The sequence below is a fragment of the Meles meles genome, chromosome 8, assembly GCF_922984935.1.
Source record: "Meles meles chromosome 8, mMelMel3.1 paternal haplotype, whole genome shotgun sequence".
In the NCBI taxonomy this organism is placed as follows: Eukaryota; Metazoa; Chordata; class Mammalia; order Carnivora; family Mustelidae; genus Meles; species Meles meles.
The window spans coordinates 101,388,464-101,400,468 of NC_060073.1; the positions used below are offsets into that span (position 1 = coordinate 101,388,464).

Here is a 12,005-nt window from a genome sequence, read left to right on the forward strand (position 1 = left end):
TCTTTTGTCTTCCACCTCCTCTCCTACCCACAATGGCCCACAATGACCGTCAGCTATGAACTATGTAATCTTTTCCCAAATACCTCCCATGTTCTTGTCACCCCCCTCACGTCTCCCCATGTGGCGCAACGGGTCCTAACCAGTTCCTCTGCTTCACGTTTTTTGTTTAATGTTTACTGTGGTGGTTCCAAAATTCCTGTAAAAAGAGGTGTAGGGTGGCGATCTTGGCTCCCTATCGAGTGGGGAAGCAGGAGAAGGCACTTGTCTTGAAGCTGCACGTGCGTATCATTGTAGAAAACACTGAGGGGCACCTGGGTGGTTCAGTCGGTTAAGCACCTGTCTTCGGCACAGGTCAGGATCCCAGGGTCCTGGGATGGAACCCTGCTTTGAGCTCCCTGCTTCTTCCTCCTCACCCCCCTCCTTGCTTGCTCGTGTGCTCTCTCTCGCTCTCTCTCTCTCAAATAAATAAATAAAATCCAAAAAAAAAAAAAAAAGGAAAAGGAAAATATTGAGAGAATGTTGACTGTCATCATTAAAGCATGGGCAGAGGGGGTCTGATGGATATGAAAAGGGTGCTAAAAGCCTCCATCCTTGACCAATCATTGGGGTCATCTCTGGGCAAAAGCTGCCAATTTATATTTCCTAAAATATAGTTCTAATCAAATTTTTTCTAGGAGTCTGGAGAAACTGCAGAATAGTTTCCAGAATCTTCTACCTCACATTCAGGACTCCACCATTTTTGCCTCAGGCTAACTGTCCCAGGGCATTTTTCCCCAACACCAATTTTTCATTTCATTCAATGCCCCCTGAATACACCAAACTATCCATACTTCTACATCATTGTCCAGAAATGTCCCCCAGGTCCTCTCACCTAATGAGATTCTATTCAGCCCCCAAGGCTGGACTGAAGCCTCGTTCTCTCAAGGAAACGTCACAACCACCCAGCCTACAGTGCTCCCTCCTTCCTGAGAATACAGTGTTTCTTACTGTCAGGGTAATTTACTCAGGCACTTAACTACATAACTTTCTTGTATTGTTGTTGAAACATTTCGCGTGTTGACGTTTTCTTTCCCACTGGACAGAGAGGTCCATTTAGGGTAAGGACTGCCGCATACCTCTTTGGATTCCCATGGCACCCAGCCCAGTCAGTGTGGGACACAGTGTAGGTAGGCAACGGGCTGCTGAGTTATGAGCCCTCCTGAGGCACTCTCCTCTTTGGGCCCACAGATGCAGGATAATAGAAAAGAGGCTTCAGAGAGAGGGACAGTCATCTTCAGGGATGTAAAGACTCTTTCCAAGGAACATAGCCCAACTATCTACTGGTTCTAAGACTCTGGACCTGAGAAAACCAAGGGTTTATGACCTAATCTCAGCCTGGTCAACTCACTTCCTATGCTGATGACTAATGACTTGGAGTGAAGTCTTGTTACCTTCTGCTTGAGCAATTTGGTTTAAATACACGCCTGCTTACACCCACAGACATCTGTCCTCCTGTGCACACCAGCCCTCCAGCAATAAATGGTGTCATGCAGTTCAGGAGAAAGGCCACAGTGCTTGGGAGATTAAAGATGGGGCTTAAAAACTTTTGCAAAATACCTCCTTTAGAAAGAAATAAAAAGGAGGTGTCTGGGTGAAGAGTATCCAAGAACTCTTTGTACTATTTTTTGCAACTTTTCTGTGAATCTGAAATTACTCAAAGTACTTAATAAAATTTTAAAGCAGGAATAAGAAAAAGTCACCTTCTCTATACATTTTCCCTCTCACCTTTCTCAGCCTTAAGAAGAATAAACATTTTGAAGGGGCGGGGGGTGGGAGGTTGAGGAACCAGGTGGTGGGTAATAGGGAGGGCACGTACTGCATGGAGCACTGGGTGTGATGCCAAAACAATGAACACTGTTATGCTGTAAATAAACAAACAAACAAACAAACAAAAAAGAATTACAAAAGTACTGAAATTCCCTGGAGCTAACAACATACCACTACTGGAAAAATAGTCACCAAGGATGTTCACTGTGGACCAAGCAACAATCCAACTCACTTATCTAATACACTTTTTACCATATGTTGTAACTTAATAAATGCTTGCCAATATTGTTACGAAAAAAAAAAAGAATAAACATTTTTTCAACACATTCACATATGAATTATAGTTGTGAATAGTTCGATGTCTGTTATTAGACAATAAGTATAAAATGGAAAATGAAAATACTCAGCTTTAAAATCTTTTATAGTATAAAATAATATTTTAGAATATTAAATTAGAATATTAATAGAAGAGGGTTTTTTTAAAATTTTATTTATTTGAGAGAAAGAGAGAGAGAGAAGGAAAGAGAGAGAAAGCACTAGCTGGTTGAGGGAGAGGGAGAAGCAGACTCCCCACAGAGCAGGGAGCCAGACTAGGGGCTCCATCCCAGGACCCCGGGATCATGACCTGACCTGAAAGCAGACACTTAACCTACTGAGCCACAGAGGTGCCTTGAAGGGGGGGGGGGGGTGGTATTATCTTGTGACCCATAACAAGATATTAATTTCTTCAGGTTATGGTTTCCTCATCTTTAAAATGGAATTAAAAATGCCTATACCTTAGCTTTATTATAAGAGCAAAGATAAATGTTAAATAATTAAAATAATTCCTAGTCTGTAGTTGGTGCCCCAACAAATTAGTTCCAAATTTCAGAAAACTGTCAATAACCAAGCTCCACTCACTTTTTCTGTTCACCACCTAAAAAACAAAACAACAACAACAACAAAAAAACACCTGGCTAAGAGTAGATGCATAATGAATATGTATGAAAGAAGGGAGGATGGAATGAATAAATTTAAGAATTCTCAATCAACTTACAGCTGATCCCAAAGCTCCTACAAAAGCCCCTGCTTTTGCCATCCCTTCTGAGTGACCTTGTGAGTGTCCCATACCTCTGTTTTCCCCATCTATGAAATGGGTTGGTTTTCATTAAAACCAGAAAGACTAGAGAGGGCCATACAGCTCCTGGGATCTAACACCCTTGGAAAGAGGACCGGAAAAATTGGGGCAAATCTGTGATCCGGCAGCTGGCCAGGCCTGTAGGGTTCCTCTCTCCTATAGCATCCCCCTTCTCAGAGCGCTGGTCCCAGCTGCCAACTGGTTATAGACACAGGTGAGGCTGAAGGGCAGCCGTTCCTCCCGCCTCAGTGTGTCTGAAGGAAAAGCCACAGCGCCAGGGACATCCAGAGTCTGGGAACCAGAGAGCGCAGGCGACCAGCGTTTCTCAGAGTCCAGGATATGTGTGCCCCGCAGGAGCCCTGGGCCGTGGAGACCTGCGCACGGCCACTACTGATCAGGGGCTGACCTGAGAGTCCCATCCCGGAGTGCACGGAGCCCCCCTTGCCTTGGCCTTAGGTCCCTGGGGGGCCTAGAGGCAAGGTCCCTGGAGCCCCAGAGCGCGGCCCTTCCATGCAGAGGGAATTCCACGCCTTCTGCCTTTTTCTTCTGAAAGGGAGTGATGCATGTTTTGGCCAGCACCTCGCGCAGCGCAGCTCGCCTCAGTGCTTCCTAGCGGACGGGTTCCCCTGAGTTCCGGGCCCCCACTCCTGGGCGGGGGAGGGGGGCGATGGTGGGGAAGGCTAGCTTAGCTCTGCCCGGGTCTGGATCCGAGGACGGGCTGCTCTAACTCCTGACAGCAGAAGGAGAAAGAGCGCGTGCGAAAGGCCAAGGGAAGGCCTGGCACACGGTGGCCGGGATGCCAAAACAGGCAGGGAAGCCAGGAGAGCAACAAGCAGACGGCTGCTAGGCTGTCTTCGCGGGCCCTTCCACGCCTAATCGTCCTTCTGGCCAGCTTGTGGTTTCCTGTGACAAAACCAGACAGGGAGCGCAGAGGAGAGGAGAGAAGGAGCGAAGGAAGGGAGAGGAGGGACGAGGTGAGAGAGGGGAGCCCAGAGAATGTAAATGGGAGAGAAATGGGGAGAGAGAGAAGAAGGGGGCAGGAAGGAGGGCAGATCCCTGAGAGAAGTGGAAGGGGTGGGGGGATAGAAAAAAGGAGATGCAGGAGAGAAGTGGAGAGAGGGACAAAGTGGGAACCGAGAAGGAGAAGCCCCGCAAGGCCTCGGCCCTCGGCTCGTGACCGCGGTGCCGCGGCTCCTCGGCTCCAGCCGGTGCGGCCCGGCCCGCGGGCCCCGAGCTGCGAGGGCGGGCGCGGGCGGGGGCGCGGGGGGCGGGCGAGGGAGGGGCTGCCAGTGGGAGGCGACCATGTGGTTCCAGCTCACTCTTTTTTTCCCCCGTCTCTCTTTCTTCACTTCTTTTTCTTTCCAAACAGGGAAAAGTGTTCCGCGACGCGGTAGCGTCTTTCCGCCTGGCCCTTCCCTTCGCGACCCTGGTCCCCGCTCCCGTCCGGGCGAGCGCTGGAAGCCCCTCTGCGCCGGGGGGGTTGCGGGGACCGGGCGCGGGGACGGGGCGCGGGGCGGGCTCCCGCGCCGGCACATGGCCGCAGCCGCTCCGCGCGCACCCCGAGGCGCCGCGCCCAGCTCGTCCAAGGTCCGTCGGCTGCGCCCGGCCGCCCCGGAGCCCTGCAGCGCCTGAGCGGGGAAGCGCCCGCGCCCGGGCATCGGGATGAGCCTCCTCCGCGTCCTCCTCTGGCTAGGTGAGTGCTCGGCAGCGCGGGAGACCCGCCGGGCGGCCCCCGCGCACACCAGCCCCGGGCTCCGAACGCCGGTCCCCGCAGCCCCCGGGGAGAGCGCGCGGCTCGGTGCCCGCTCGGCGCTCCGGAGGCGCACATCTGGCAGCCCAGGCCCGCCCAGTCGGCCATCGAAAATGCCTCACACATCTGGGCCCGGGAGCGGGCTGGGGCCGGGGGTGTTTCCTGGTGGAGTTTGGCCGTGAACCGTCCAAGGTGGAGGGTTGGGGGTGGGGGGGGGGGCAGGCGGCTGGTGTTTAATTTCGGGAGTCTTGGGGGGGGCGGGAGAATTGGGGGAGGGAGGAAGGTTTCTTCAGGAATTTTTGTGCCAGGTTCCTGAGGGTGGGGGGGAGTTTTTTGTTTCAAACAGGCGCCTCGAGGGCTCAGATTAGAAACAGATGTGTTGGAGGGGAGGCGCGAGGGAATGGAGGAAGAGACGGAGGAGACGGAAAGGTGGAGGGGAAAAGGCCAGAGCGCAGGCAGGACCGGGAGCAGGGAAAACGACCCAGGGAGGGCAAGAGGAGGGAGAAGCCAAGGGGTTGGGAGCTCGGGAGAAAAGAGGAAAACGGGGGATATGAAGCAGAAGCGCTAGACTGAGGGAGATTGAGCAGCGGAGTGTCAGGAAGACAGAAGGAAAATGGAGTGGAATGGAAGGACAGAGAAGCAGGTTCTGGGGCAAAGAGAAGAGCTCTCGGGGTGTCCAGCTGCGTGTCACCCAGGGGGGACTCCTGAAAGCCCAGAGGCCCTGGGGCACATTCTCACTTGGGCTGGAAGCAGGCAGGTTTGCAGGACCGGGCAGGACAGTAGCATCAAGGATGTGTGTGGACAAGAGCAGGCAGGAAGACCAGTAGTGTCTGAGGCGCCAGGGGCAGGGAAGGCAGGCAGGAGAGCAGAAGAAAAGCCATGATATGCACCAGGGATGTGTGGGGAGCTCCCTGGGGACAGGATGAAAAGTTAGCCAGGGTTCAAAAGACCAAAGAGCCAGTTGGGTGTTGTAGAGTGAACACTGTGCAGGACGTCAGACCTCCTGAGAACTAGTCCTGGTTTTGAGCTAACCAGCTGGGTGATCTTGGACAATTCACTACCCCCGGGCTTTGGTTTCCTTAGCTCCAAAGCAAGCAAATTAAACGGTTCCTAAATCCCTTGTCGCTCTGACAGCCTGAAACACCAGGGGGTGTGGCAGGGCCTGATGTCTAGAAAACCCCCACACCAAAGTGAAGAAGCATGAAAAAGCCACCCTGGTGTGGATTTCTAGAGCGCGCGCTCTCTCTCTCTCTCTTTTGTTTTTACACCTATAACCTGCCGCAAGCATGTCCTTCTAGGCCCGCCTCAGGTCGGTAATCACCGAGGTAGAGAAATAAAAAAGGTGCATTAGCCTATACGGTTGGCTCAAGTGGGGCAGGTAGGAGGCCGGTACTTTCTCAGCTCCTTTAGAAACTGGCCAAGTACTGGCAGTCCTTCTCCTGTGCACAGCTGTGGCACAGTTGGATGGCACCTTTGTCACCTTTCCCGGCCTCTGCCCCTAAGCTGTGGATCGCCAGATGTTCACTAGGCTCAAACGGCAGAGCCCCCTTATTAAGAACAGCTGGAATTCTTTAAGTACTTAGGCTGAGCCCTTGATATGAACTGTCTTGTTACCTCATTCACCCTTCATGCCAATCCTATGGGCCACACACTGTTATTTTCCCCATCTTACAGCTGAAGAAATCAAGGTGTAAAGAGGTCAGATAACTTGCTCGAGGCTAGCTCGTAATTAACAGAGATGGGATTTGAATGTAGGTTGTTTGCTTTGAGAGAGTGCTCGCTAAACCGCCCTGTCTACAGCCTTCTGTCACTAGAGAAGGCTTTACCAAAGTTGTTCTTTGTAGTGAAATCCGGTTTAGCCTTCTTCCTGAAGGGTGAGATGTCAGGGTGAACCTGACCTCACGGAGGGGTCTGGGGAAGGAAGGGTGCGTGGAAGGGATAGAAAACTAAGCTAAGTGTGTTCGAACCCCGGCTCTGTACCAGCCCCAACGGGGCACAGTTGATAGTGGAAAGTGAAAAGTGACATTTGTCCTACACAGTCATTTGCAATCAAGTGACTGGCCTTGATCACAGTCATCCTCTTAGTTCATGAGAAAGAGGAACTGACAAGACTGGCATCAAAAGATGTTACTGATTCATGGTCCCTCCTTCACTGAGCGCCGATTACACGTGACGGTTCCTTTGGTGAGAAAACCGTCTGTTGGGCTGATTGTCTCTTTATCATAGAGGCTGCCTCTCGTGATTCCTTTGTTGGTTCTGTCCATTTTTTTAAAAGATTTTATTTATTTATTTGACAGACAGAAATCACAAGTAGGCTCTCTCCCCGCTGAGCAGAGAGCCCAATGCGGGGCTCCATCCCAGGACTCTGGGATCATGACCCGAGCTGAAGGCAGAGGCTTTAACCCACTGAGCCACCCAGGCGCCCCTGTTGGTTCTGTCCTTATAAAATTAGTGCCAACAGAAGGCCGTGTGGAAGAGAAAAAGTAGACTCCAGACTTAGCATTCTGCACAGCTGGATGTTTGCCATTCACACCTGCTATTCAGGTTTTGCCACATCTGTGTTCTTTGTCAGACATCCTCAGACTCCTGACATCCCAGTTCAGGTAGAAAGTCAGAGTTGATGAGCTGAAGGGTCCCGACGAGGGACAAGGCAGGAGACCTGAGGTGATGCTGGTGATCCAGAGATCGGCCCCTGAGGGGGACCCCTCTATGCCTGACATTCCTTCGTGGCTCAGAAGCCCCTTAGGGAGTCACTCTGTGGGCTGGATGAACCTTATTTGCTAAAGGTTTTGAGCCACCGTATGCCTGGCCCTCTAGCAAAGCCAGAAAGAAAACCCTCAGAGTTGCCTGAATCCTAAAATCGTCTACTGGTTCCTTAAAGGAATAGTTCTAGGACTGCTTAAGATCACTGCTAGCATGATTTATAGCCTCTTTTTTTTTTTTTTCTAGAGAATGCGTAGTATTGAAGGGGAGTTGGGAGGGCTAAGAATTCGTCATCTGAGCAAGGGTGGACCAGTTGACTTCATGTTTTCTGGACCTGCCAGACCTCTCTAATGTGAATGTACAAGTAATGTTCTGAGCTCCATGGAGGAGAGAGAAGGGATACTTCATGGGCTCTCCTAGCCCCAGCCCCTCCTCTGACCATCCCCCCCACCACCCATGCTCAGGTCCTCATTATTCCACCTTTAATTCTCACTTGGACTCCCATAACAGCTGCCATATGGGTCTCCTGCCTGAGTTCTCTTCTCCACCCTACACACTGCTACCAGCGTGACCTGGTGAGGCAGCTGGTATTAACGCAAACAAATGGGACTTAGGAAACTGACAAGCTTTCTGGGTTCGTGTTCTGACTCTCTTGTCCCTAAAACAGAGTTAAGGAGATCTTTAATTAAAAAATTCTATAACCCTATGACGTTAGTCCCTTCCTTCAAAAACCTTTGGAAATCTCCATTGCTTGAAACATTGAGTACAAACACTTCATTCTCAGGTTAAAGACGTTACATGGTGTCAATCACAACTCCTTTCCTCCCACCCCAGGTGGCTCTGCAGGGAATCGGGCTGCTTTCCTGTGCCCTAAACAGGCCCCGTGCTTCTGGTTTAATGCAAATAGGACCAGTACCATTAAAAAAATTATGCACAGAACATTACATGGACAGGGACCAGAAAATGTATTTGTTACACAAACTTATTTTGTTATTCACAATAAACTTCTTTATTGAAATTTCTGCCAGGATGGGGAAGGAACTTTGTTTCCAAGAAAATGAGTTTGAGGAAGGCTTGATTGCCCAGTCCATTGGTCTGTAGTTCAGTGACTGGTCTCAGTAGGATTCCATGCCTTGACTTCATCTTCCCACATTAATGATGATGGTCATAATAATGATACATTCCCAGTAGGCTCATGTCTTGTCTCATCCTATTTCTATCTTGTACTTAGCTGGGCAGTGTACACATGAGTGGAGTGTATATCATGAATGTACCTAATGGTAATGAACTAGACAGACATTTTTAAAAGATGGAGTCAGAGATTGTCAGAACTGGGGCAAAGCTAAGAGACTATCTAAAAATCAAAGGTTCTTAAAATTTGGAATCACAGACCCCACTGAGAATCTAATGAAAACCACGAAACCACTTCTCAGAAAGATACATATATACGTTGAACTTTGTTTAGAACTTCTAGGGCTTCATTGACCTCCTGATGCCCTTCCTATGCAAGTAAATCCTTGATCTAAACCTACTCCCCTTTTTTCCTACCCCCTTTTTTATGATGAAGAAGGAACCCAAGTTCAGAGGGACTTGGCTCAAGTTAAACAGGTAGCTTCGTAGAATTCCATAATCTGTCCTTTCACACATTCTTGAAATAGAAAAGGTCTGTCCTTTCTTCTCAGCTCATGTAGTTGAGCTCTAAAATCGCAACTGCTCTTCAGATGCGCCAGTTAAATGAGCTGAATGCTGAATAATTGTTAGTGGTTTTTACATTGAGAAACTGCCTGAAAAATAGGGCCGATGTCGTAACATTTCAATTGAGCCATCCTAAGTGGAAATCCTGGAAATGTCTACTGTGCCTTGTAGGATGTCTGGTATATTCAAGAAGAGGGGCTTATGCCCAAAGTCTCAAAGAGGGGTGTGTGTGTGTGTGTGTGTGTGTGTGTGTGTGTGTGTGTGTGTGTGCGCGGGCGCGGAATAGAATGGTAAACCAGCAGCTCAGCACTTTTATAATTTTGCTAGGTTATTCTGGGAAAGCCGTACCACTCTGAGCCTCAATTTCTTTCTCTGCAAAATGAGATTATTAGACTAAGGTGATCTCCATGTTTCCTGATGCCACTAACATTTTCTGATTTTTTTTTTTTTTTTTTTTTTTAATGCTGGCAGGTCTAGATGTGGTTGTGTTTAGGAGCCCATGGGTGTGGCCATGACTATCCGATTTTTCTCAGGCACTGTCCACTCATGGCAACTGGTCGCATACGATTATAAATCTAGAAAGGCCAGCCCCCTAATGTGAAGAGAGCAGTAGTGGAAGTATTGTATGCCGCACTGTTAGCCAGGGAACATCGTTGAAGGTCAGGGTAGGATGATCAGAGACCTATGCCCCAGAAGGATAGCAACTGAAATATTCACCCAGAGGACCTAATCCTAAGCAGTTACCTACATAACAGGCCCAAACATGGCCATCTGGGTCGATCTCTATGTAGAGGGCTCAATGTGTGAAACTGTTTGCAAACAAAATTCACCATTTGCTTTTCATTTCCCAGGAGGGACCCAGTTCTGAAATCAAGGCTTCTGTGTTACCAAGAAGGAGAGGCTTTGTTTATAGGGGGCCAAACGATAAATTCCACTGTGGAAAACTCAGTGAGAACATTTATCCCCTACCCCCTTCCCCTTACCCCATTCAAATGGTTAATCTGACTTGTTTGGGTTAATGACTATTGTTTGTGATTTAGAATTCCTTCATCTATCTTAGAGGGATTACTAGCTCTTCTGATTAGTCCGAAGACTCTTATAGTACTCAAGGTCATTGTGGAGACCTTGCCCTTCTGTGGGGTCAGATTCATGAGCTGTTCTTCTTAGCACACAGTCCTGAGACCATGGGTGGTGAAGGTGTGTGATTCCGTATGACTTGCCCTATATGTTGCTTTTCTAGTTAAATTCCTGTTTCCACCCATTTTCACTTCTTTGCCTCCCACCTCCCCCCACCAAAAAAAAAAAGAATGCAGACTATACCAAAAAAAAAAAAAAAAATCTAGTTATCTGAACTTCCTAACTGTCTGGATTCTGGAAAAATGCAAGTTTATTTCCTTTGGCACCATATAGACCAAAGTGGGAAAGAATGCTGAAATCAAACAACCTTTATTTTGCTAGTGACAGTCAGCTGGATCGCTGTGTGACTAGCATCAGCCAGAGTCTGGTGGCGATAAGATTGAAGGCTGCTTGGTTTCAGTAGAAAGAAGGGGAGAAAGCCGTTTCCTTCCTGGGAGGAGAGAAGGGGCGACAGCCATCTTCGGAATGGTTCCCCAGTCAGTGGGGAATATGGCAGGTTTTTCTGAGTGAGGCAGCAAGGGGGATCTGGGGAGTTCAGGTCAGAAAGGTGACAGGGGAGGAGAAAGGGGAGAAGAAGGAGGAAGAGGAAGGCTTAGAGGTAGAAAAGGCAGAGAAAAGCTAAGCTAAGCCGCTGGGTTCTTGGTGTTCACAGAGGAGCTTCTCTGAGCTCATGCGTCTTCATGGATGGTGGTGCTGCTCCTCAGCCTCCCTTACCCGTGTACACAATTTCTACTTCATCCACAAATCTCACAGAAGAGCTGTAGAAGGGGAGTGCCTTGTCTGGTTCAGGCCCTGTGCTAGGCTCCAAGACCCCATTAATGCGAAGGGCATGGTTTCCACCATCTGAGAACCCAGGCCTCTGGGGGCAACGTAGGCCTGAACAGGGGATTACAGATATATGAAAGTGCTACTCACATCGAGGAAAGTACCAAGATTTCTAGGAGTCCCAAGGAGGAAGGAACTTAATTATGAGCTGTCTTGTGGAAATAGGGTATTTCTTCTCTGTAGGTCTCCAGGGACGGGGCCTGATGTTCCTCTGTCCCTCATAGCACTTTCACATCACGAGGTTGGTGCTAAAGAAACAGCTGGTGGGTTGATAGATCACCCCACCTCATCATCACAAAGGATATTTAAGTAGTGTGTGTCCTTGGCCTTCAGCCAGGTGCTTCCTAGAGGGATTGAACCTCCTGATGTCCTTGCCTTTTGAAAATTATGGTCTCATTCTTCATCACAACCTGCCAGCGACGTAGCTACCTCAACTCCTGTATCCCTCGGGATGTCAAGAAAAGAAAAAGAGAAAGAAATATATATATGAATTTGGATCTCTTAAGAACGGTGGTCTGCTCATTCAGGGTTCTAACTGGTATTTGTCTACATGGAAAGCAAATGGGATCAAGCCAAGAAGGACTTTTCTGTTCCAGAAGGAATCTGTTATATCGAACAGAGACTCAGCCCCTGCCATAGTCTTCCTTTTCTTGGTAAGGGCGGGGAAATCAAATCTCGGAGGGGGAAATTGCTTTGTGACTTCACTGTTTAAATTTAGGCTTGGATCTGTCGGGATGGTTCAGACTTGGAGCGATGAGCCTCTAACCCAGCCTCTGTCACTTCTCATTACTTCCAGTGACAGTTCTATTATTTCCGATCACTCTTCAAGGGAAGAGCAGGGGGAGGCAGAGAAGGCTTCCATGTAGACCAACAGGGCAGCAACTTCTCTAAGAGCCGGGCGCCGGGGTCTTCGGACCCCCCACTTCGGGATCGCGTGACCTTCACCTTCTGGCCCCTACTCGTCTCCCCAGT

At 49.2% G+C, this 12,005-nt stretch overlaps 1 protein-coding gene across 1 annotated transcript in view; it reads left to right on the forward strand.

Annotated features, from left to right (window-relative positions):
* The first annotated feature begins 3,609 nt into the window (after positions 1-3,609).
* The window catches only part of LOC123949888 (CXADR like membrane protein), a 98,548-nt gene continuing 90,152 nt past the window's right edge, over positions 3,610-12,005 (forward strand). The window contains exons 1-2 of the mRNA XM_046017598.1: positions 3,610-3,897; positions 4,293-4,616. Of these exons, the coding sequence (XP_045873554.1) occupies positions 4,586-4,616 (31 nt within the window). The 5' untranslated portion in view covers positions 3,610-3,897; positions 4,293-4,585. The remainder of the gene's footprint in view (positions 3,898-4,292; positions 4,617-12,005) is intronic.